The 25440-nt window shown below is 38.2% G+C and overlaps 2 protein-coding genes across 2 annotated transcripts in view; one reads left to right on the forward strand and one right to left on the reverse strand.

The window, feature by feature from the left end:
- The window catches only part of LOC102688538 (coiled-coil domain-containing protein 60), a 33091-nt gene extending 14406 nt beyond the window's left edge, over positions 1-18685 (reverse strand). The window contains exons 1-8 of the mRNA XM_006640306.3: positions 18012-18685; positions 13943-14032; positions 13234-13313; positions 6254-6436; positions 5697-5828; positions 3264-3368; positions 1641-1731; positions 387-648 (exon numbers count right to left, since the gene is read on the reverse strand). Coding sequence (XP_006640369.3) covers positions 387-648; positions 1641-1731; positions 3264-3368; positions 5697-5828; positions 6254-6436; positions 13234-13313; positions 13943-14032; positions 18012-18302 — 1234 coding nt within the window. The 5' untranslated portion in view covers positions 18303-18685. The remainder of the gene's footprint in view (positions 1-386; positions 649-1640; positions 1732-3263; positions 3369-5696; positions 5829-6253; positions 6437-13233; positions 13314-13942; positions 14033-18011) is intronic.
- A 3563-nt stretch (positions 18686-22248) lies between these two features.
- LOC102688740 (heat shock protein beta-1) lies at positions 22249-25433 on the forward strand. Its single transcript, XM_015366055.2, has 4 exons — positions 22249-22898; positions 23259-23322; positions 23942-24068; positions 24809-25433. Exons 1-4 carry the CDS (start codon positions 22511-22513, stop codon positions 25277-25279), a joined length of 1050 nt encoding a protein of 349 aa, XP_015221541.2. The 5' UTR covers positions 22249-22510; the 3' UTR covers positions 25280-25433.
- Positions 25434-25440: the final 7 nt, after the last annotated feature.

Genomic DNA, 25440 nt, shown 5'->3' on the forward strand with positions numbered 1-25440 from the left:
TGCACCTCAGCTAGACACAGATTATGTTCTCCTGCAGCCATGGTGAGTTTATGTGTTGCCGGAGACTTCTTACTTTAGTTCAACAGGTGCCAGCACTGAGAGATTGGGTTCTGATTTTGTAAGTGGGGCGGGCGCTGAAGTTCCAGTCAGGAACAGAGCCGCTGATGTGATCAACACGTGCCATGATGCACTCAGACAGCCCACTTTCAAGGGAGGGGAAATTCCAGTGTCTAGTATTAGCTGAGCTATTTGAATTTTTTTAATACAGTATACCCTTCCTCCCGCTGACCTCTTTTGTGTAAAGAAAATTGAGGTGAGAGCTCAGTGAGGGAGGTGCCTGTCTCCAGGCTCATGCAGTATTGAGAGAGCGACCCTGCTGCACCTACAGTCTGACACGGGCTCCTTGTCCTCGCTGTCCTGCCTGCTTTGGGCCACAGAGGCCTTGGTGGCAGACTCGCTCTCCTCGGCATGACCGACGCCCCCTGAAATAAGAACCAGGTCCTCGGAGCCAGGGGCGAGCGATGAAGTGCTCCCCATCGTAGGGGTCACGGCGGACGACACCTCGCTCAGACACGAGGAGCCAAGGAATGACGTTTTCCTCGGCTTCACAGACAGCTTGCGAAGGACCCGGGAGGGAGGCTTTTTGGACTAAAAATAAAGAGGGTGCTAATTAATTTTTTTTTCATGACTTCGTAGGCACTCAATGTTTTAACCCTGTTAAGGACTCGCTGTTTCTGACATGGATGTCAGTCTAATTCTCACAGTTAAAAGCAATTTGCATCCAGTGTTCTATAGCTGACAGGTTTTAATAATGTTTCTTTATTAGCCCTATACAATTTCTTGCATTAGGAATTCATCTTTTCGCATCCACATTTTTGTTTCCAAGGAATTGGTAAAAGGAAATGCTCATTACACACTGTTTCCTATTACCAAGCCACTTTCCTTGATTTTTGGAAATCAAGTTTAAATTAAGTTGTTTAATTACTGCTTAATTAATGTAAACGGTGGCTCTTAAAGTAAATTAAAGCAGCCACAGAAATGGATGTGCAATGCACAAATATCTGCTGACTCCGTGCAAGAACTTCAAGGGATTTAAGAAGCAGGTGGAGTCAATTCAGCCCCATGTGGCACAGAACAGAAAGGCTTGGGTTTCAAAAGGATGTTTTTGAGCACCATAACATTTTACTGATTGCATTGCAATCATGAAATGCCCTTTTATCACAATGCAGTTTAAAAAAATGTTTTTGAAGGTCAGAAGGGACTAAAAGAATGGTCTCAATAGAAACTGAGTGACTTTTACAGCTTATTAAGGAAAAGAGATCGGGAATATGCGCTGCTCCTGTTTTGAACATTATACATGGAGCAGAGCGAGCAAGGTAAAAAGTAAAAGGATAAGTAAATGTGTATTTTACAGATGAGCAACATTGGGCTTAAATAATGTAAGACTAAACTCTGAGCATGAAGGCAAAAGGACACATTCTGAACTGACATTCTGACAAGTTATGAGGTACCGTAAAACATTTAGGTGAGAGCCGAAATTTTTATTATACCTCTTTCTATTAGTAAATTAGTAAAACAGCTACAGGAATACATACAGGATGGAAAATGCTCATCTTATTTCAGAGGCAGAAAAAATGTACCTTTGACTGTGTAATAAACTGGTCCCATTTGATCTCAATTGCCTTTTCTTTATTCAGTGTCTTTATCATCGTCTTACTTCTGCCAGGGTCCCTAAGTAAAGAAAATAATGAGAATATAAGTCCAAAGTGACATGTAAATTATTTCTGTCCCTCTCAGAGTGCCGTGTAGCCCACAAGGTAGCATTTGGGCAAGAAACAAAACAGAAATGATAATTCACTGCAGAAAAGCAGAAGTAGGTTTACACCTACTATTATAACCACATCAGAGCTATAATACTGTAATAAAGGTTTACATTTCTCAATAATATCTTCAAGCTCTAATCCAGGAATATTCTCCCTTAAAGATTTAATAGAAAATTGGATATTGTGCAGGCAATACTGTATTAAAAGCTTTAGGCTGTAATATGGAGCTCATTGACTTTTCATCTTTCAAAGCCGCACCCCACCCCCTCCCCAACCTCAGCAATAAAAAATGTGTAATAAAAATGTGCTTTTTATTCCCACGATTTTCTAATGCCTATTCCATTTGAAGAACGCTAATTCATTTTAATACTGTTATTTCCCCATGTGTGTGGTTGCCCTTTCAAAAAGGTGAACATTAAATTTCTGAAGTTGTAGTTAGCTGGATTCGTTTCTGGCATCAGAATATAAACTGAATAATTCATTTCTACAATTGATTTGATTGCTTTACTAGCAGTCACAAAAATGTAAGTACACTAAAAAGCAATTTACCTGGTTCTTTATACAGCTCTTGGTTAGATTGTGTTAGGGCCTCATGTTATGTTGGAAATTTGTTTTCCTAAGAAGCATTTTTGGTTACTTGCACTTTCTTTGGTTAAGTGCTTTAAAAAATCCCAATGAGAGGAAAGCACCTCACTTTTATTGCCACTCAGAGGAAACATGCACATCTATCTAGAACCTTAATTTTTTAAAAACACATGATCATGCTTTCAACAATGTGTGGGTAAGTGTGTACAGGGGTATCTGCAGCATGCACAGAATTTCTAATTTTTCGCATACAGCAAAGAATTAAGTAGTGCTCACAGAGGTACTATACCAGGTTATTTCACCTTAATATGGAATCCATTGATTAAATGAAATGGACAGATTATACAGTATGTCTAAAACATTTTTTCATCTGTCATATAAATACTTCCTATAGTATCTTTGATATGGCGCCGGTTCCTGTATAGACCTTCCAGTTAATGTATGGGCGTTTCTGGTATTTGCCAAACACCTTCTCTTTAGGACACTATTCCCACGGTTGGACTGTGGTTAGAGGAAACCTAACCAGCTGGTCTCTGGAACAAGAATGTGATACTTGATGCTGCTGTGATATTTTCAAGATTTTCATATAGAGAAGATAAATATGCGATATATATGAATGCAACCTTTCTGTGTGCAGCTAGGGTTAAAAGTTCGGACTGTTTGAGGCCCATTAACGTACCCACACTGTGAGGTCGCTCTTTGTACATTTCCAAGAATGGTAATTCAGTTTGGTTTCCACAAGCTCCCTCCGAGGTGCAAATCAATGAGACTTGGATTTTAAGACATGCCCTGACTTACATAACCTGCTCTTACTTCCCCGGTTGAGCAAAACAGAAAAAGAAATCTGTTGCTTACTTTATATCCCAGCAAGAAAAGACAGGCCCCATTCTTCCCAAGGGCTCCAACGTCAAAGCTTCTAGAAGCCAATTTAGACAACACAGCTGGCGAAAAATTGTTTCCCTGTAATAAAAGAACTTGAAAAGCTGGAAACAAATCAACATTTATTTACCTTTTGTAATAGAGCTTCCTTGGTATTCAAGACAAAGCTTTTTCAATCATAAAGGTGAAACGTCCAATCACTCAGGAATGACACATTAATGGCATCTTAACTCCATCCCCTGCTATAAACAGTGGAAAGCCTAGGGGCTTTCTTGGGTAATTATTATAATAAATAAATCAATACATTTATAGACAAAACCTTAGATTATAAATAGGAAGCAATTAAAATGATAGTTTCCTTGCAGAAGCACTGAAACCTCATTCTGACAAAACCTCAGCAGTCAAACGCTTATTGATTTTTTTTATCCTGACAAGTTATTTTTGGTTTTCTGTTTTTATGTATGAAAAGAAAAAAACATCTTGTGGAGGTGAATGTCAGGCTGTTTTGACAGGAAGAATGAGTGGAAAGCAGAAGTACAAATAAAAGTGTATAAAATCAGATGTTGATTTATAAAGAGACGTTTCAACTTAACAAAATATATTATATGAAGCCTTTTCAGGGTCACCTGGATGAGGATGTGTGATGGAAGAACTGAAACACCTTTTGACACCAGGTTACATCACCAATGATATGCCCAAGAGCATCAAGAGATGTATGTTATCATTCTCATTACTATAGTACATCATATTGACTTGGGTTGAGAGAAATACAGTATTGTGGACAAATGAAAAAACAAATGCTACTGAAAAAAACAGAAAATGGAAACTGTTTATTTAAATATCTGCATTCTTAAGTCTTTTTTCCACTGTAGAGTTGTAACCTTCTGACCTTTAGATGTACGCTTGCCCCCAAAGCCTCTGCATTTAATAGCATCAAGGAGATATCAATCAAAGTGACACATTTTCTATCCATGTTGATCCGTGGTGAATGCATTTACTCTATTACTCTCCTCGATTAGCTTTCACATCTCAGGCTTTAGTTATCTGGAGCATTAAAATGCTAATTACGTCTTCCTGTTCAGCATGGCTATTCATATCAAATTGAGCACTTACAAAGCAGGCAGGCAAAGTCTTTCTGATTAAGACCCATCAAAACACGGATAATGACCTTTGAAATTGGTGTTATTTTCTTGTTTCTTGCCAGGGCAACAGGATTTCATTACATGGAGATAAAACATTCATTTTTTTGTCAGGAGGAATAAAGCTGTATAGCTATGAACATCTCCCTGACCCTTACCAGGAAATGTGGAGTGAACAGGAATGTATGGATTCATGAACCACTTTCACTTCAACACTGAACAGTTCATTTCGGATGGTTTCGCCGTGCTTTGATCAACGTTTTGTCAAACAAATAACTCCATATGACCTGCAGACTTAAGATGTAATAATAGATGACCGTGTGTATATACACATGGCCAGATTTGAATCCAGGAACAGGCTGTGGGCAGCAGTGCTTTTCACAACATCTATCACACTAAAAAGCTAAAAAACAATTCTTTGCATCTGGTCCTAACAAATTTGTTTTACCTTGATGCAGCACGGCAGGGTCAAAATATTTTTGGTTTATTTCTGTTTACTCTTGATCCTGATCTGTGTGGCTACTGTGTGCTTGTGGCCAGGAGATCAAGGAAACTGTAAGAGCCATTTACTGTAAGCCCATTGTTGGCCAGATGACATATGGTTCATGTAAGCAAACTATATAAGGACTACACTTATAAACTTGGAGCTCAGAGATTTACATCTTTTAAATATTTCTTCTGCTTTAAAAGATAAGGGTGATTCACATCCTAGCTGGGTGGGTGATAATATTCAGAATGGTACTCAAAAAAGCCACTGACAACATGCAAGTATTGCAATGAAAACACACTCCCTGTAAAATTTCAAAATAACGTGGAAATATTGCATTAAACATCCATTATTTCGCAAGGGACGACAGAACAAATTAAAGGCTAAAATGGCTGAATTTGCAGAAAGCAACTCTCTTTAGGCCATAAATTAACCTATGACAGTCATTTGACTTGTGCTTGATTTATATTTACAAAATCTGACTTCAAATCAATGACCTAGACACACACAAAGAAACGAATGAGGCAGGTTGGAGTGGAAAAAGAAGACATTTTGACACCCCCTGCTGGATAGGATGCTGGTCTTTTATAGAGATTATTCCCAGCAGCAGTGGTTCCCATTATAAAGCTGGGTGAACTGGAGAAATGTAATGTACCGCACTTTAGGTATAACAGCGGGAGACTTGAACCTACAGCCCATCAATCATGAGGCCAGAGACTTATACACTAGAATAAACCATCCCCTCAAACTAACAGTGAAAGGAAGTTAATGGCCCACACTCACTGTGATGCTTCAGATGGCTGTGGAGATGTTAGTGAACAGTGCAGTGGGGTGAAAGGTCGTGCCGGTGAAGCCCTCCGTGCGTGTTTCTTGTATAACTGGCTGTGTTCTGCAGGCAATGCAGTTCTGAAAAAGCTAACCACAGTAAAAAAAAAAAAGCTTCACGTGGTTTTTTTGATACAGCATCAATTACCATGTGACCTTTACTGTTTTTACCAATAACCCATGCAGACATGAAACCAACTCAATTCAGCATGATAGTATTTCATAGAGTAACAAGTTCATCTTAGCAAAACGTTCCAAGTATTCTTAACAAAATACTTAATTTTGGCCCACAGTAAAATATCTTCATCAAATTGTGAGCAAACCCAAATTATCTACTGACCTTCTTGTGATAAATTAAATTTTAACAACCGCAGTTGCTCACCGACTCATCATCATCTGCAGCACACACTCACTGGCCATAAAATGGCAATTATTAATTATAATGGGGAAACAGAATTATGTGGTGTGAGGACCGAAAGAATATGGAGCTAAATGAACAGCAATGATCCGATTACCCCTCTGTGGTCTCATCGCTCTCCGAGCCCTCCTCCGTGGAGAATGAGGGGGGCTTGCATGCACTGCGCCGTAACTCTGCAAGTCTCTGCTGCTCCTCCAGATGAGCTTTCTGAAGATCCTGAGCCTCCTTCTGTAGGATGTGAAAGTAGCCCTGGCCCTGCTTGACCGCAGACACTAGACACCTGAATGTGAAGCAGAGCACCTGGGATAAGGTGAGCAATTTGTACTATACAACAACTGCAGCTTTCAGACATCTACCTGAAGCAAATGGGGCCAAAGGCAAATATAATTTGCAAATATAAGGCATTGATTTAGACTGCTTAGACTCAACAGCAAGAGGACATCTTTTATTCCCATAGCTATTAACCTGCTCCATTGGGACAACTGACTGTATATTTACTTTATATTTAGTTTCTTTCTCACCATACATCTGTTAAACGTATTGTGTGTTAAAGGCATCATTTCATGTGATATGGCCATTAAATGTATTGTATAATACGTTATGTCTTTACGTGCCTGCAAAGCAAATTTCCCCATCTGGGACAATTTTGGGAAAAGTCCAAACAAAAGTGTATAAAATCAGATGTTGATTTATAAAGAGACATAATATTTCAACTTAACAGAATATCATACTGCAGTATATTGTTGCACTCAAATTTAACACATTTGGAGGCTAAGAGAAATACAGTATTGTGAACAAGCGAGCACATCAGACCCTATCTTGGTCTCAGAAACAAGAATTCACGAACAAAATACAAGAGACAAACCTTGCATTAAATAAACAAAACCAGAGGTATCTATACAAATGATGGTTTTGCAAACAGCACTGTGGAGTAGGGCCCAGGGGCTCTGGGTTGTAGTGGGTTCAAACCCTGTGCTGGAAGCTGTGGTTGTTTTACTGAACAAGGTACTGCGCTCAGATTACTTCAGCAAAATACAAACTGTAGCTGGGTGAAAAGGTGCACATGTAAGTGGATAAAACTGTCAGACAAATAAAATAATAGTAGGAAATAACCAGGAACCTGGGAAGTTAAATTCAAAATGTTACCTATAAAGTTTTCTGAGCCCTCTCAACACATTAAAATTATGGTGAGGAAACAATTATTACACTATAATTATTTACATAGGGCTTTCCAAAGTGCTTTAAAAACTTTGAGGGGGCCCACTTCATCAACCACTGAAGCTCACCACCTACCTGGTGGATCTGCACCAGCTCTGTACACATTGGGTCATGTCAACAGGCAGAAAACAGGTCACCTCAAGATGATGCTTGTAACACCACTGTATTGTTAATGTCCTCCTAAATTGTTTTCTGCATTGCTTGTAGCACCAAATACAAATATTTGCTCTGTAGTTCAGTTAGCGTCACTAACAGAGAACACAGATGATCTGGTAACACTGTTGTGGCTTGCTTTTATAGCAATAATTTGTACCAAATAATACCAGCAGCTCAAGTCCTGTGTCTGATGCCCAACAACAGCAGGGTAAATTAATATTCCATCTCTTAAAAAGAGAATTACAATGAAACATTGATTATTAAGCAACCCTCTGATGGCAGTAGAATAATTACTTTATTACAGCAATTTAGCTGCAGTCTGTAGTCATCCTCAGAAATCTTGTTTGCTGACAGTCTGAGTTGCCTCTTTGAGTCAGTATGCAAATTGCTTTACACTGACATCAACATGAAAATTAAAATGCTGCGCAGAGTGCCGCCGATGTGTAGCAATCACTTGACTTTGCAGTAAAATTAAGGTGATTATAAATCTTGATGAAGGTTTTTTCTTTTCGCTTTTTAAATGTCAAAATTAGTTATTTGACAGAGAAGCTGGCAGTATGTATCTCTCCAGGATGTAGACTTGGCACTCTGGGAACAGAACTCATGGTCACTAACATGCTCGTAACCCTGTAACATTGGAATGAGTGATAGAAGAAGGAGCTAAGGTATCAATACATCAATTTCCCTACGGGATTAATAAAGTATTTTCTATCTAATTAAAAGCAGAGCCTTTAACAGAAGCCGTCATCCACAGTTTAGACAATGGTTTAAAAAAACTACAAGAAGGATTTGAAAACAGAAGACTTGCCACAAGCTTTTTTCTTAATTTGTTGACACACAGTATTTTCACTCCCTAATCCTCATTAACCAACCACATATGGCATAATAGGCCATCTCCCAAGTACCAGTGACATACACATAAAAATAGTTGGCATCATCAGCTCTCTGGCTAATTGCACAGTTTGGGTCAAACAGGGGAGTCACATTAGCATTTGAAATTAGGTTGATAAATCTTCAAAAACATAAAAAAAATCTCAAAATGATTTCTTAAGTTCAAGAAAGCAATTAATGGATATAGATACATTTTAAATGAAAAAGGAAAAAATGATTCAGAAAAGGAGGGAGACTTTTTTATATTTTAATATAGGACTATTCCCTTTCCAAGCCATTCACTTATAGTTTACATTTCAGAAAAATGAAACAAAACAAGCCTAAGGCCCAGCTGTTTGAGTCATCAATTGTTATTTGTAATAACGAGACAAAAGAGGATCTTTCTAATAGAAATTCTGCCCTAAGTTAAGAGCACTAATCGTGAATAATTTTTTTCCTCTCTCCTGCTTTGCTCATTTTGAGAGCACTGGGCGTTATTCCCTGAATAATAATTTGCCCTTTCTTTCAAACCAGTACAAGACAGATTTGAGAGAAGATGTAGAGAAATGATTAAACCGAGCTTCTTTTGAAAAAAAATCCACCGGTTTCTGGTGTCTGCTCAAACAGCACTCAAGATGATGTAGTTTACTTTCCAAAGGTGTCTTTAGTTGTTACTACATCCGTTTGCTTGCTGGGGACTCAACTCAGAAGCCTACTTCACGATCAACAGTGAAATGAGGGCTGGATTGTAATCTAAGAGGGAGCACCATTAAGACTGAGTTTAGGAATCACTTCTTTACACAGAGGGTTGTGGAAGCCCCACGATGATGTTCACGCCAGCATCCTGCACCCTTCAAATACTTGTGGATCAATAAGCTACTTGGAAACAAAGGAGCATGGTGAGACGAATGACCTTCTCGTGTTTGTTTCAAAGTAAATATTCTTTTGTTGCACACATTAAAGCTATTTATTTATAGTTACAGTTATGTTACATTTAATTGTGAGAGAATTAGATTGAAACCAGTTCTCAATACTTTTAAGATGAGAAGGTCATCTCATTGTTTTTTTTGATTGTATTCGATTTAAAATGTTATGATTTTAAGGTTTTAAAATTGTAATTATTTTATTTTTACTGCTTACTGAGATACCATATTGTAAAACTAGCAGACTCAGATATAATATTACAAAATTAACTGCTGCTGCTGAGAAACACCAGGTACTTAATACTTCTTGTAAACGTGGCACAGTGATTGGACGCTGGTCTCTAGGCAACAAATGGCATGTGGTGGCAACAAGAAAGAAGAACCAACTGAAAATAAAAATGGACAGGATTTCTTCCAGAATTAAATCATGTTATCTCAGCAAATACATGTATTAACCAAATTTCATATATATTTTGTATCGGCTGTCAGGGTAAGAAAACTTTATATACAGCTAGTAGCTAAAATTGTAAAACAAAACTAAATAACCAATAATAAGCATATAAAATAAAAATAAACTTAATTATAAAAAGAGAGGATCTGATTTTCTAATTTCTGGAAGCTACCAGTATATTAAAGAGCTGGTTAGTCCATAACAGTAAATAAACACTTACTGATTAATGATTGTACAATACTTACAAAATATAAACATTCATTCAGAAAGACAAATCCCAAGCAGAATGCTAACAGGAAGAGACCTGTTAAAAATTCAAGTCCACATGCTAAAATAGATCAACATGTAAGTCCAGATTATTACTCTTCCTCAAGATGACAGCCAGAGCTTTCAAAGTGCTATCACCCAAACCTAGAATATTCAATTTAACAGTGATTAACAGTGTTTCTACTGCTTCCAGACTGCCAAATGCATTTTCTTTCATTTCTGCAAACAAACTGCCAATCTACTGACAAGTCTATCATTTTGGAACATTGAGAAAATCAGACATGTTTGTTAAGTCTTTGACCTAACTTGACTCTGTGCCTTTGTGGTAAGATACTTCAGTTTATTTATGACAAAAATCTTTGTTTCCGTCATAAATTATAATGCGGGAACTTCTCTTATTCAGATAAATTTAACTTAAGCAGCAGGGTTGAAATTTGGAAAGACAAGTCCGTGAACTCCTCTGAACTTCGTCTCATCTCTGGTGAAACGAGCAGCAGAGGAAATAGGAGGAGAAAACCATGGCTAATCATGGAAAATGGGAACAGATGAGGTTAAACTACTTTAAAGTATTCTCATTTCAGGGGGTGGCTCTGCTGAAAATTCCCCATTTTTGTACTGTAGGAAACAAGAAGTCACCACGATCAAAATTCTCGATCAAGTGGCTTTATGCACTTCCTTTTATGCAAAAACATTTTTTGCGCATTTTTGTCAATAACAGTATTGTCAGAGCTTTCTCATCTTCTAACTTGCAGATCTGAACATGCTAAGGCCTGGCTTCTAACCAATACAAATTTACCATAGGACTTATTTCTTTTATATGTGCTTACTTTTTGTTTTTATTGGAGTTATTAGTTTAATTTAAACACTCAGCTTGCGCCTTGTTGCTAAAATGTATATCAAAAGGTACTCAGACATCAGTTTAACTGTTACAGCATATAGCCTCAATATTTACTACCCAACAGCATATTACACATTAAAACCTTCTGTGACAAATACCATAAAACAATCCTTTGCTCTGACAGGGACAGGAGCAGACAAATTGTGCTAATGAGAAACTGGAGCTGCATTTCTTGAAAAGTTAAACCAATTGCATGTTGTTTTTCAAAGGAATTAGACAAATGCAACTAATACATTAATAACCTAGTGCTGAGTGAATTAACAAGTAAAATATGACTTGCTGTTCACAAACATTTCTCATAGCCTCAAGGTAAATGCAGAACGTCAGCGTCCTTATTAGAATTTGCCAACATATTCAAATTTGCAAAACATCTTACATATTGTAGAGTTCATCAATCAAAGTCCAGTCTAGGGGGAAAGTTTATGATTTAAAAAAAAAAGATCAGGGAGAAGTTTGCATTAAGAAACTGCTTGCGTTACAATTCTTTAATATAAAACCCATAATCTCCTGATGCAGCTTGTTGTTTCGACCTAAGAGTGAAAGATCACTGGCTTGCTGAGAGCTGACAGTTGTAGTTCATCACAGTGGGGTTGATGCTGTAAATAGTTCTGTAGTACAAAGGCCTCTCTGCATAGAGACAGCAGCAAGAAATAAAAACATTTCTTTAAAAAACAGTTGATGATATAATCTGTTTTAGTGTTGATGTTTTATTTTAAATCATATTAAATTATTTTCACTAACACTGCATGACTAATAAGGCTGCATTTAAGACAGTTGCTTGTGTGATAAATGAGGTTAAGAAACTATGCCATGGTGAAACAGAATGTTATCTGTCCTCTACAGCCAATGTGCCCATATCAGTAACTTACTGATGTCCAATGTCCACGTTTTAAATCAATATCTATTTGATTTCAGCCTTGTTGTTTGCCTTAATAGTATTATTCTTTCGGATAATAAAATGTCGAGCCACATGATTTCATAAAACTGCCAGCGGCTCAGTGTTTTGGTATTTCAGTCACAACTACAAATATGGCCTGCTTAGGTAATGATTGCCCGATTGAATGTGTATTGTCCCAAAGAGAAGTTGCCCAGGAAAGAAATGTTCTGCTTCAACAATAAGGAAACTAGTACAGAGAAACCAGGAAATGTGAAGAGCTGGCTATGTCCTAGAAGGCACAGTGTTACAGCCTTTTACCACCTAATTAATCTGCTTAATCATTTAAAAACTACAGTGGCTAAAGCACAGGCAATTCCAAAAAGAAATAACCTGAGTATCATCAGAATGACTAACTCATCTCTGCATGAAAAGGATCTGCAAGCTCAGAGACCATTCAGAGGTAACAATGCCAGCTGAGACACAGAATTGCTATCTTCTGCAGGCCAGAGACATCTTTCATGGTGGCAAAGGGGATGAACAGGTGATCCATTCACAGATGAAAGTCCTGGCCAAATTTCCCATTGGCCCTTACCAATCATGGCCTCCTAATAATCCCCATCTATAAAGGGGCTTCATCACTCTGTTCTCTGCCCCACTAATAGGTGATGTGTGGTGAGCGTTCTGGAGCACTATGGCTGCCATCCCATCATCCAGGTGAGTGTTACATATTGGTGGTGGTGGAGGGGAGTCCACATTACCTGTAAAGCGCTTTGAGTGCAGTGTCCAAAAAAGCGCTATATAAGTGTAAGCAATTAATTAATTAAATGAATGTTTTGCAGAAGACAGATTTGACAGAAGTCTTACTGTAGCCAGCTCTTGGTCCAGATCCAAGTGCATAAGAACAATTGTGTGGCCTCACCATCACCAATATCATCAACAGGAAAACGACTGCAATCAGCCAACCTTCACTAACTGATTGACTGTAGCTACACAGGAAGAGTGGTGGAACAGTCCACAGCAGTCTGTCTGATCAGAGTCTGATCAGGTCAGTCCACCTGTGTTGCCAGGACAGCGTTAATGCTCAGGGAGGACATACACAATATCCAATTTGTAATGGTTTTAATTTTGGAAGTGTCACGTTTCATTGTGCAACGTTATAATGTTTTCTTTATGTATATTTTTATACATGTACATATTTCTGTAAATCTGTTTGATATTTATGTCTGGGATATTTGATTAAAGAAGCCAAACACATTTCTAAAATCAAAATGTTTTGTTCTTCATATATTCACACTTCACGAACCCACATTACATGCATTTTAAAATGCTTACTATTTCTGTTCTGCACTGAAGATAATCTGCAGTAAATGTCGTAGGCAATTAGCAAATGTGGCTCTTGTAAAGCATGAATTCTGACCTTGTGTGAGTCAGGTGTCTCCTGAGAGCTCTCCCATCATCCCCTGTCTTCTCAATGGGAAGCACTCTTGAAGGCACATTCTAAACAGAAGAATATATGAAGCATGAAAGCAAGTTTGGGGGGACTTTACAAATACTTATTTCCTATAACAAAAACGCGCATGCATGTATGCGTAAAAGCGGCATGTGGTACATCATGGCAGAATACACAGTTAATAAATAACCTGGAAAAAAAGAAGGAAAATTAAAAATACGAGAATGAATGACAGATTCTCACATTAAGCATTTATATCCCTTCAATCCCAGTGGCTTATCTTACTTAATTGCAGTCAGGCTGCCCCATCTATGTAAGTCAGACACACATGAATATGCAGTTTCTCAGGTTAGAAAAAAAATACTCTCCATGGACCTGCTGAATTGTTTCACACAGTAAAGCAGCCAGTCCTGTCTTACGTCACCCAGCTGAACTTCTTGCCTTTATGCCTTCCTTAGTTCTAGGATAACATGTAGATTAATTCACCATTTCAATTTTTTCACCTCTTCCTGGCTGCTTTCTATCTCTGCATACTCATATATTCAATTCAGTAGGATATGTCATATAGAATGCTAGGATTAGAACACAAAACCAAATACACATTTTAAGTTTTGCCGTGTGTATATATTTTCTGTATTACATGACACTCATTAAAATAATTAAAAAACACCTTTACCTTGCTTTCTTCAGCTGAATCTAGTTGTGCTTTGTTGAAGGCACTCTCTTGGTCTTCCTTTGGTCCTCCAGAAGGTTCATCCTTACAAATCTGAAATTCAGTACATTTAAATCTCTTGAAGACCATACATTCCAGTAATAACATTTCACCCTTTCTGTGGTTGTACACCACATCTAGGAGATCCATTCTCATAAATTCTCAATTGGTTTATGCATTCCAGAAACCTTTTTTGCAACAAAAAGTCTAGAAAACATAAAGGTAAATGCAGGAATCTTGAATTCCTTTAAATGTTAAATTAATTTAAGTGGAGCTGTGGCAAACTAGTGGATGTTATTAGTTAGTAGAAAACAATCCATTCCAAGTTTTCTGTATGCTCCTTTATGCCACAGCTGATGAATGATATGCACTAAAACAATCCATGTTAAGCCTAGATATCATATAGCATCAATATAGCCTTTTTTTGCTTCATTGGCTTTTTTTTTCCTCCCAAAAATCATTTTACAGGTACATTAGTTTATCTCTGGGCAACTATCCAAACTGTGTTGTATTCTTAAAATATTTCCATCATCCTCCAAAAATGGTATGCATTTAAAGTAGGCAGCATCAATTCTCACATTTGAAGAGGCACAAAATTTAACGAATAATTAATTTTTGCAATTATCTTGCACATCATAATTAACTTTTTATTGAAATACTTTCTTTCTTCCTTCGGTTAGATACTACATAAGGAAGCCTATAAGTCCTGGAGGGCAACCATGTCTTCTGATTTTCATTCCACCCAGGACTCTTAATGACATGAATTGAATCAATTTTTCCACTTAATTAGTCCATTAATATTACCAAGGTCTCCAGTCATTGAGAATTATAAGTTACTTATAAAACCTAGTGGACTGAGGTCCTCCAGGGCCAGGAGTGAATTACTACAGCTCTCTATATATAGACAAGGACAGATCTTGAAGGGTCTGTGCATCCACTCTTTTTACAGAAATAAACCAGCTTCGCTTTGTCATTAAGAAGAGTTTGAAGTCAGTGAAAAAGACCAAACCAGATGTAACAAGGCTGTATGGAATCCATTTTAAATGTACAAATGTGCAGACATATAAACAGCACAGGTTCCTCCATCATTCTCCATTAATATTGTTATGGCCCACATACTTATGGCAACCTGCTTGCATCAGCCGCTTTACAACAACAATAATGATGATAAATGCAATGTCCACAGAAATAAACCGCCCATTTAACACCAAATCTTCTATGATACATTAGATGCTAAAATTCCATACATCTGCTCAAGCTATTTAAAGTCCCGAGTCATGGACCATGATCATTTTAAAATTGATACATTAACTTCTGTCGACCCCCAGGTGCATTTGCTCCTACTCTGAAGAATAAAAGATGAAACATGTGGTATATGACTGCCAATGCCAGACCCTTCCCAGCTGCTTTCTTTTAAGTGAATATGTCAGGTACCATTTGTAGCAAACTCTTCGCGGCCACAGAAATGGTGAATGTCTTTAGGCTAGTGGTAGTTATTAAGATCCAGAATCCTGTGGGCTTTTGTAGAACCTTACTATTTCAGCTACTAAAGGTAAAAAATAAATATTAATTTAATGCAATCAATCTAGTCATTAGTAGAAAGAAGTTAAACGGGAGCCCTAAGTTATTAGCACTTTGGGGTTCTGGAGGGAAAGAGTTGACAGTGGTCTTTGCAGAACATGTTTAATCATTTTAAAATCTCCTGTGTACACATGACTAACTTTTTTCTTCTTTCTAGGGGAACATTAATGGATACTGATTATACTTTTGAAAATGATGTCACTACTATATTGTGAGGGGCAAGCAACATCCCCCAGTTCTGCTGCCAGTTTAATCATAGAGCTTGTAATGATTGCAGTCCTGCTGTTACACCTTGTACCTATAGAAGGTAGCAGGGAATGTCTTATTCCTTGAAAGCCTCAGCTTTCATTTTTACGCTGACGATACTCAAATATACATCCATACCAAACCCGACACTGACGTGGCTGTCTCTATCCTATCTAATTGCATCTCTGACATAAAAATTTGGATGACTCAAAACTTCCTTCATCTTAACTGTGACAAGACTGAAGTCATGCTTATTGGTACCCCCCATCAACTTCGAAAAGCCAGTCCTGTAACCCTGTCTGTAGATGGCTCTGTACTTGAGCTTCAATCAAAATTGAAAAACCTTGGGGTTATATTCGATTCTGGCTTAACATTCGACCCACATGTACAGCATACTGTCAAAACATCTTTTTTTCACCTTAGAAATATCGCAAGACTACGCCCTATGCTATCATTAACTGTGGCTGAAAAGCTGATCAACATATTTGTATTCTCTCGAATTGACTACTGCAATGCTCTGCTCCCTGGTGTATCTAAATCTACTCTGAACAAGCTGCAGTATGTCCAAAATTCAGCAGCCAGAATTCTGACCAGGTCTAGTACAAGTGTTCACATTACTCCTATCCTGGAGTCCTTGCACTGGCTTCCGGTCAAATTCCGCGTAGACTTTAAAATCCTCATGCTCACCTACAAGGCTTTACATGGCTTGGCACCTCAATACCTGTCTGAACTTTTATCGCCCTACTCCCCACCTCGCAACCTCCGCTCTTCAATTTCTGCCCTCCTTACTGTCCCCCAAGCCCGTCTACATTGTATGGGCGACAGGGCCTTCTCCTGCTATGCCCCCAAGCTCTGGAACTCTTTACCCAAGGATATTAGAGAGTCACCTTCTCTAAACTCCTTCAAATCCAGACTCAAAACTTTCTTCTTCAGTAAAGCCTTTACTTAACTGGTTCCATTCTTCAGCCCTCTGCTCTTCTTAATACCATCTTCCACGGTCTCCTCTATTGTTATTGTTGTATTGTTGTAATTATAATTATGTCCTGTCTTGTGAAATTTTCTTATTTATTGTTGTAGTCTTCTTATTTATTGTTATTGTCATCCTGTAAAGCGCTTTGAGAAGCCACCTTTAAAGGCGCTATATAAAATAAAGTTTATTATTATTATTATTATTATGCCAAAGTCTGAATGGGATTTTATATTTCAACACATTGCTGTTTGTAAAAACAATACACCCTGTCCCACAGGTGGGTAAAAAATACAGTATTCTTCACTTGACTTTAGGCAATTGAGTAAAAGAATCAGGCTCCAGCCGTGTTGTTGTGCTAGTAGTCGAGGACATCTGCACGTGCCTAATAAAACCAAAAGCAATACTTTGGGAGAGAGAAGGAAACATCCTAAGCATTGTAGTGCCATACAGCAATAACAAAGTGGGCTCTAGAATGAATGAAGGACTGCGACCTGTGAACTGACATTCCCTCCCGTCTCCTGTCTGATAGGAGCAAGGCCACCTGATATAGCCTCACATTTAACACAAGTGGAGGGTCGAAACTCACACTGCTATCTGCATTCTTTCTGACCTCAGAGGCCAGCCAGGGAAATCCAAATCTATACAATTACTTAAACTATTCAAGGGTGACATGAGATGCTTAGAAAAAGTTTCTTTTGACAAGCCTATCCCTTTAGTGTGTCCTACAATTTTTTTTCTGGCTTCATGAAACAAACTCAAGAACAACACGAAAGGTTGAGCTACACATATCTGCCAAAGACAGATTCGTTAAAGATTAAACACATAGGTCAAATATAAACGAAAACAATGTAGTAAGATGAACATACTGTAGAATATAAAAGTGGTTTCTTCTAATGTTCTATGTTTTCTATCCTAAATTACCAAAAAAGCTGAATGTTACTAGGAGAAAACACTAATTTAAGAGGGATAATGTAATAGTTGAGCTGCGTTTTGGCATGCTTACATAATAACATCAAAAATAAATTAAAAAAACACAACTAAGACATTATTTGAAGTCGTATAAAGCAAACGGACCAATCTGATTGAATTAATAATTATGTATCCCATTTTGAAGGTGAATTGGTCCATTTCCCTATTCAGTTCATTGACATACTATGAAGACTACATCATTACTATTTAATAGTTCAAGTAAGACGTGAAGAAGCAATGCATTTCTTAGTTTACAACAGAAATCACCTGTTCAGGTTGTCCTAAAGAATGCAGAATCAGCCTCTTAGGCTCCAGGACAAGGGGTTCTCCAATCTCCTCATACGGCCGCCAATTTACTGCCCTGTAGCCCTGGCGAGTCAGTTGCTTCTGTCTCCGACGGTAATTCTCCCTGAAAACTTGCTCCCGATTCGGTTCGCAGGGGTTGAACACGGTGCTACTACGAGCTTGGAGTTTTATCCCCGCGGGAGGACTTATGGGAAGTGGTTTGATAATTACGAAGTTGCGTGGGTCCAGACTTTTACTTGAGCACACAGGCATAGCTGCACATTACACCCCGCCTGCTGATGTTATGTCATGAGAGTTTTTAATGCGCATGAAAAAAAAAACTAAACTCCAGAATACGCACAGAACAAGAGCTATTGTAGTGGTCTTCCTATTCCATCTTAGTTTTCTTTTTTTTCGGTATGGTGGTTCTTAGAATACAAAACGCATAATTCAGCGAAGTAATCCGTCTCGTCTCGGTCTTCTACAGTCACGCAGACACTGGCTAGTGTCTTCATTTGTTTCCCTTAGTTACAGTGCAAACAAAAGAGAGGAATAATTTAAGAGAGCAAGGATTCCTGAAAAGTGCGAACCAACCCGTCATAAATACGTGTCTGTCGGAAGGCTCGTCTTTAAATAGAGAAGTTTTACTCCGGGCCTAATTCAATACTTGTTTCGGGAATCTTTTCCAAGTTTGTATTCTGTGCAGCCATTGTGCGTTGTCTGATTATAAATTAGCTTCTCTGAAACTGAAAGTTAATTGGTTACTGCGGTTATCCAGACGTTTTAATTAAAACGGCACATAAATTTAAGTAGAACTAATAGATCTCGCAGTTAGTATTCTAATTAGTGTCAGTTAACTAATTAGTGTCTCACCGCACCAGCCCATCAATTTCACCTGTTTACAGGACAAATGTTTTATTACTACATGGTTTATAACTAAACGTTTGACAAACAGAAGCAAGAAAAATAAAATATATTTTAAAGAATATTAGAAAATTTAAAATAATTAAAAACAGACATTTATTAATCTCAAGGAAATTACCGTGTGCCCATATACTGTGTAAATTCTTCTACTGCAACATGTCTGATCGCCATCGAGATATTCACTGTTTGGGGAACTGGAATTTATTATTGAATACGTACTGTATAAGGATACGTTCTTAAAATCTCTTTTTAAAATGGCTTGTTCTTAAGCTCTCAACTGACGAACAGATATGTATGGGGTGCAATGTCAGTTTTATTTATTTTAATTAGGATCCAGGAGTTTCCAGAATAATCACATTGCTAGGTGATTCTTACATTAGACTGTGATGCTGTAGGTTCTGTAGCCGGAGCCACACAATTGAACACCAGCTGCTAGTTCCAAAGGCAACTATGTTATCTCATCACCAAAATACCTACCTGGCAAGTGGGGAATGCACTTCTTTGTACTATCTGCAGTCAACAGAGACATCCAGCAGGTGGTGATCACATTGGGGTATTCAGTCTCCCCAGATGTCCACGATTACAACAATGCACCACAGTGCATACCCATAGTGGTAGGCATGTTTCAATATTGTTCATCAGACAACACCAGTGAAATGCTACTTAAGACAAGCCCCTGCCCTCAGACATCAGTGTTGTATAAAGCAGCTGTTGTCATCAGACATGTAATTTATACAAGGACCAGTAAAGCTGCTGCAATCTTACAGCAAAAAAAACTCATTCAGACCTACAGTAGCAATGCCTCAACCTTCAGGGCGAAGAGATAAAACAGATCTCACTTTAAAACCTCCTACTACACTGTATATATTACAGTATGTATTGCAAAAGGACTTATGTTACAGCTTCTGTTATTCAACCCTGAATGAGTACAAGAACAAGACTCAAGCCTTCTTTGGTCAGAGTAAGCTTTTTTTTTTGCTCAGGGATTTGAGCAAAAATCAAAGCTCACTTTATCAGCTCTTCAGGTCCATTTAGCAGCTCCTTTCCCCCTTTCTCTTTGAAGGCAGCTTTTTCTTTGCAGTGTCTTTTGCCCTCCCTCACTTGCCACTGTCCCTTTTGATGTCTGTGAGGAAAAGACAGGGCAGGGACCAGAGGACAAAAAGACAAACTGAATTCTGTGCACGGGGTGGGGGGAAGCTTTTTTTTAACAGCTTCAATGAGAAATGAAAACAAATATCAAAGTGTGAAGTTATCAGGTCACAAGGTAAAACACAAGTTTGTAAGTTATTGAAATAAATCTCTTTGGCTTCATGTATGCATTGCATGGTCTTGAAAGTGACATGTTTAAGTGTTTAATTTATAGATTGAATTTTGTACATTCATTTATTCTTTTATATCTGTGTGAGGAGCATGGACTACATAGATATTACTCATTACGAGCATCTCAACTACCTGTGGCTTAAAATTACTTCATTGACCCAAAGATAGAACATTGAAAATTGGGTTGAACCTTTTCTGGTAGACCCCTTCATGGAGTTTGATTTCAGAATAGTGTTCAATATGTTTTTTTATTTTATAGCATTAGAAACAAGAGTCTTTTACGTATTCGGTACAGTATCATTCTGCCCGTCACAAATGTTATTTCAGTATTTTTTTTTGCAGGCCAATTCATATTATTATTTCCCCAGGCCATTCATTTAAAAATGCCTTTTATTTGATTGCTTCTCATTACTGTTTCATAGAGAGATTTTATTAATTCCCTCTAGAATTTGTTAAGATGTGTCTAGTCCGTTAATAGCACTTGGAGGAACCAGTGACATAAACTAATTAGAAGTAAAGAAATGTAGGGAGTGGGGATGCTAAGCTCTTTCATTAGTGAAATTCCTCACAGCTCTCATAGGAGGACTTTATCAGTTTAATTAGGATTCAGGGTTTTTTTTGCCGCAAACACCTCCTGCTTTACTCCGTTGAAAGAAAATAACCTTTAGTTATTATCAGTAACACAAAGCTTTTGCCTTCCTTGTGCTATTTGTTATATTGTATGTTTGCAAAATGTACAGTATGTGGACAAAATACAAAATGTATATAGTTTTTTTTTCCTTCAATAAAAATAAGCCTTGAACACAGAAGCTGTTCTGGAATTTGTAAAGATACATTCCCCAGGTTTTACAGGAATGCTGTACTGTGTCAGGCTAAAACGACTGAACCTTTTTATTCCATGACAGAGAAGACTATTAGAGGACCTAATCGAAGTATGCAAAAGTCTATAAAAGGGATTGACAAAGCCAACTCAATGGATTCCTTCAGAAGCAACTAGAATGTGAAGCACAGAACTTCAGTGGAAGCATTTAAAATTGGGAACATCAGACACTTCTGTGTTCAAAGGGTTGTATTAATATTAAACACGAAGCTGATACCCTGGCTTCTTTCAAGAACCAGCTTTATGAGATCCTCAGATCAATGAACTACTAACTGGGCTAGATGGGCCTCCTCTACAACATAACCCCCTCTTATGTTCTATAAGCAAGTCATGCTTATGCTTCTTCTCTCTTTTCTCAATATTTAGTCAAATAATTTATCCTGAATGAGTTTTCAGACTTTGTCAACTACACTTCCAAATCTGTCTCCATGCTCCAAAAACAAATTTGGATTTTCCAATTTTAAGATCACCCCTCCATGACTGAACCCTGTAGCCTTGGTACAGTGTGGGAGTGAGCACACATGTGTTTACAATCTTTCCCGTTCTTGGTGTTGCTGTTACCTGCAAAAAACAGAGTATTACTAACCCTTGTGGGCATAGCCACTGGCTGCTGCTTATTTCTTGAGCAAAAATTTCACTAGTTCCCGAAGAACCCACAGTGCTTCTTAAGGCGGTCTAGCTCACTTTAAAATGAGACCCTGTATTTCTAACACACCAGTTAACTTCTAGTTGGTTTCCACCTTGATGAAAGTGCTCAGCAAAAAGGATCAACAAACTTCCATTGCAAAGCAGAAGACAGCGGTAACTATGGAGAAAGTAAAGAGAACCAGGATGTGACAAGATTGTTGAACACGCCAGTGAACACAACATCACCATTGTGCTTGCAGTCATCCTCCAACTATTTGCCATTTTCCCTCCAGAGCTATAAATACCATTAATTAGCTCCTTTCTTCCAAGCATGGTGTAACATGTAAGTAACAGCACCATCTCCCAGCCCATCACCTGATTCCTACTTTCACATCTCATAGGACAACTATTAGTGCTTAGTAAGTGTTAGAAAGGACAGTCAGGCTATATAAGGAGTGTGAGCGATGTGTTCTAACTGAGCAAAGCTTTTGTAAAAATCTGACCTTTCTAATTATTAATCAGCTCCCAAGTGCATACCTTAAAAATCTAGCTGTTTCTATTGTCTTGCAACTATTTTCTCATTAATTTTGACTTTCACGTTTTGAAGCCTTCATCTCTTGATAAAGCAAGAGAGCCAAAAAAGGCAGAAAGGGAAATACCAGCAGTTTGAAAGGCCCATTCTTTTTTCTTCGTATTTTTTTCGTGCCTTTTCGTGAACTCTTCGTAGGCTATGGCAGAGCACAGCAGACGTCTCCCCCGTCCCCTTTCCCAACGGGACCTGAACTGGGATCCTTTCCGGGACTGGGCACAGCCCAGTCGCATTTTTGACCAGGAATTTGGGTTGCCCCCTTTCCTGGAGGAAGGAGATCTGAACTGGATCGACTGGGCGAGGAGACGGCTGTCTTCTTCCTGGCCAGCTTACTTGCGCTCACCCCTGTTTGCACCTTATTCATTCTATGAGCAAGCGGCCAGCAGCCCAAATCTTCAGAGGCAACTGTGCGGAGGGGTATCTGAAGTCAGGACTGGACCCGACTGCTGGAAAATTAGCCTGGATGTCAACCATTTCTCTCCAGAAGAAATTACCATCAAAATAAAAGAGGGCTACCTGGAAATAGCAGGTATCACCAACAACCTAGTCACTTTTCTTTGCTGTACTCTCTCTTTTTTTACCTAAGGTTACATAGTTTTTGTTAACACTTGTCTGTAGTTTACATGTCAATTCCAAAGTTGAGCATATTATTTTAAAAAGAGGGAGTGTGTTATCTGCATTTAAAGGAATTTGTCTTTTGTGTTCTTAACTTTCAGTAGTATGGGAACTGCCCACATATTCCTTGAACACCAGTTTAAACATCAGGAGCTGACTACACAAAGGAGATTTCACAGCATTCACGCTAGCTTGGGGAGTCCAATTGCTTTACACAAAAAGTATTTGATTCTGAATTCTACTCAAAGATAATTAATTGATGACTAATTCCTAGGCAAACATGAAGAAAGACAGGATGAACATGGATTTGTCTCCAGATGTTTTACAAGGAAGTATAAGTAAGTTAAGATTACTATTTGTCATAAGTTTAATGCAATTTAAATACTGAGATTTAATACCAAATACATTTGTTTCTCAACATAAGCCTTTACACTTTACTTTACTTTGATTAGTAAGGTGTGCTTCAGTTTCATTGTGAAAATCATTTCTCAGGATAGCATTATTATTTATTTTTTCTTCAATAACCTCTGCACTTCATGTTGGTTTTTCCATTTGTCATTATTAGAAATGAACACACAATGAACAAGATGAGTCATGGACTAAACAATTAAGTGTGAATTAAGATACCATACTCTGAAAAACACGCTGTGCTTTTGATTCACAAATTTGTTCTGAGTCATGGGCAAGAGTCGTGCAATCCTGATGCCAACTGATTTTTGTGTGTTCAGCCTAAAGATGTCAAAACAAAATCATTTCAAAGCAATTTCACAAAATATTCTACAATGCGTCTCATATAGAAAGTGGCAGCGATTTGGGAAAAACTAATAATTTTACCAAAGCTGTTTCGTGACATTTTTTGCTTTTTACACGAGCTCCATACATTGCAAGCTCCTTGTAACTAAAACAGTCTTTTGATATGATTCACCTGCTTGGTTCTGGCTCTTCTGATCACTACAGGATCCCCTCGAGTGTGGATCCTCAGAACATCAGCTCCTCCCTATCGCCAAGTGGCATCCTTTCTGTGGAAGCCCCTCTCCCCCAGCAAGCTGATGGAGCTCCAGTCGAGATTGTCATCCCTGTTCAGGTGAGGAAAGATCAAGGCATAGAGCAGCAACAAGTATGATGAGGATTTGTAAGGATTTATTCTGAATAAAATATTTATGATAGCACAGCCGGCTCATGCCTTTTCCTGAAATAATTTTTAATTATCCATTCTCAGTGATTCCATATAAAGTGTAGATTAACAAATCACTTGTTCTGGCTCAGAAACAGCCTCCTTATCCCTATATACACTGTATTTTTTCACATTAATATTCATCCACATTCAAACACCATAACAGCAGAAATTCCAAATGTATATTGTTTCATCTTCGGCTGTTTAGCCGTCATTTGTATTCAATGTTCACTTGTCAAAATCGGCTTGACATCTTAGAAGTTAGAGTAAACAATTAGCATGCTACTAAAAATGGATTGTTTTTGCTTGTAAGAACACATCATTTGAGATCCCTTCTTGATCTGACTAATTAATTAGGCTGTGTTTAACACAGTTGGATTGTGACCTCTATGGCAAATGATGGTTAAAATTTCTGAAGGGAGTCATTTTCTAATTAATATCTTCAGAACAATGTAGTAAAATCATTGTTGCTGTTTCCCTACCGAAATTGTTTTTTTCCAAAGAAAAATGTACTATTTCTATTACTAGTTATTTTCAACAAATCATCTCAAGGCCATTTGTTGATCTTGGTGGCTGTTTTCAAGCTGACCAAAATGCTGTTTGTACAGTACGTGGAATGTAAATGAAAGACAAAGCAAATTACTGTGCAGGTGGAGAGAAAAAAGGAAGCCCAGAAAGAGGAGGATGAAGCGGAGGGAGAGGACAGAGGCCACTTGCAACCCACTGAAGAGACTGAGGCACAGCAATATGCGGACACTGTGCCTGGAGCCAGGGCGGATCTGGAGCATGAACATGAAAGTGCATTACAAGAAAATGCCAATCAGAAACCACAGCCACATTCAGGGCAGCAAGGTGCACCATTTGGTTCAGAGGAGGGTGTTCCTGTCCAGAGTGAACAGGGTGCCACCAGTGAAGAACCAGTGGTGCAAACTGGACTTCAGCAAGGTGTCACTGAAGAACCTGTGATGGAAACCCCAGCAACACCCGAGGAACCTCCTATAGAAGGACCACAGCAGGATCCTGTCAAACCACAGGATTCCCTGTGCTCTGGACAAGTGGTCTCAGAGAAACAGGACACTGAGCAGCCTGAAGAGGTTAAAGAACGCACACAACATTCCTGATTCAATTTACACTTACTAAATAGCAATGCTCTATATACCAGGTTGTCAGTGTCCATCTGTTTTGGAACTGCAGAAGTACAGTAATAAAGAAACTACACCAAACATTGTAAGACTTGCTATTTAGAAGTACTAATAAAGAACTGCAAGCAACAATTCAGGTT

Source organism: Lepisosteus oculatus, chromosome 22 (genome assembly GCF_040954835.1).
Source record: "Lepisosteus oculatus isolate fLepOcu1 chromosome 22, fLepOcu1.hap2, whole genome shotgun sequence".
NCBI lineage: Eukaryota > Metazoa > Chordata > Actinopteri > Semionotiformes > Lepisosteidae > Lepisosteus > Lepisosteus oculatus.

Bases quoted from the DNA above. Each gene is read 5' to 3' on its own strand.
- LOC102688740 (XM_015366055.2), top strand. From the start codon at position 22,511: ATGGCAGAGCACAGCAGACGTCTCCCCCGTCCCCTTTCCCAACGGGAC. The intron at 22,899-23,258 runs GTATCACCAACA...ACTAATTCCTAG, and splicing joins GGGCTACCTGGAAATAGCAG to GCAAACATGAAGAAAGACAG. The intron at 24,069-24,808 runs GTGAGGAAAGAT...ATTACTGTGCAG, and splicing joins AGATTGTCATCCCTGTTCAG to GTGGAGAGAAAAAAGGAAGC.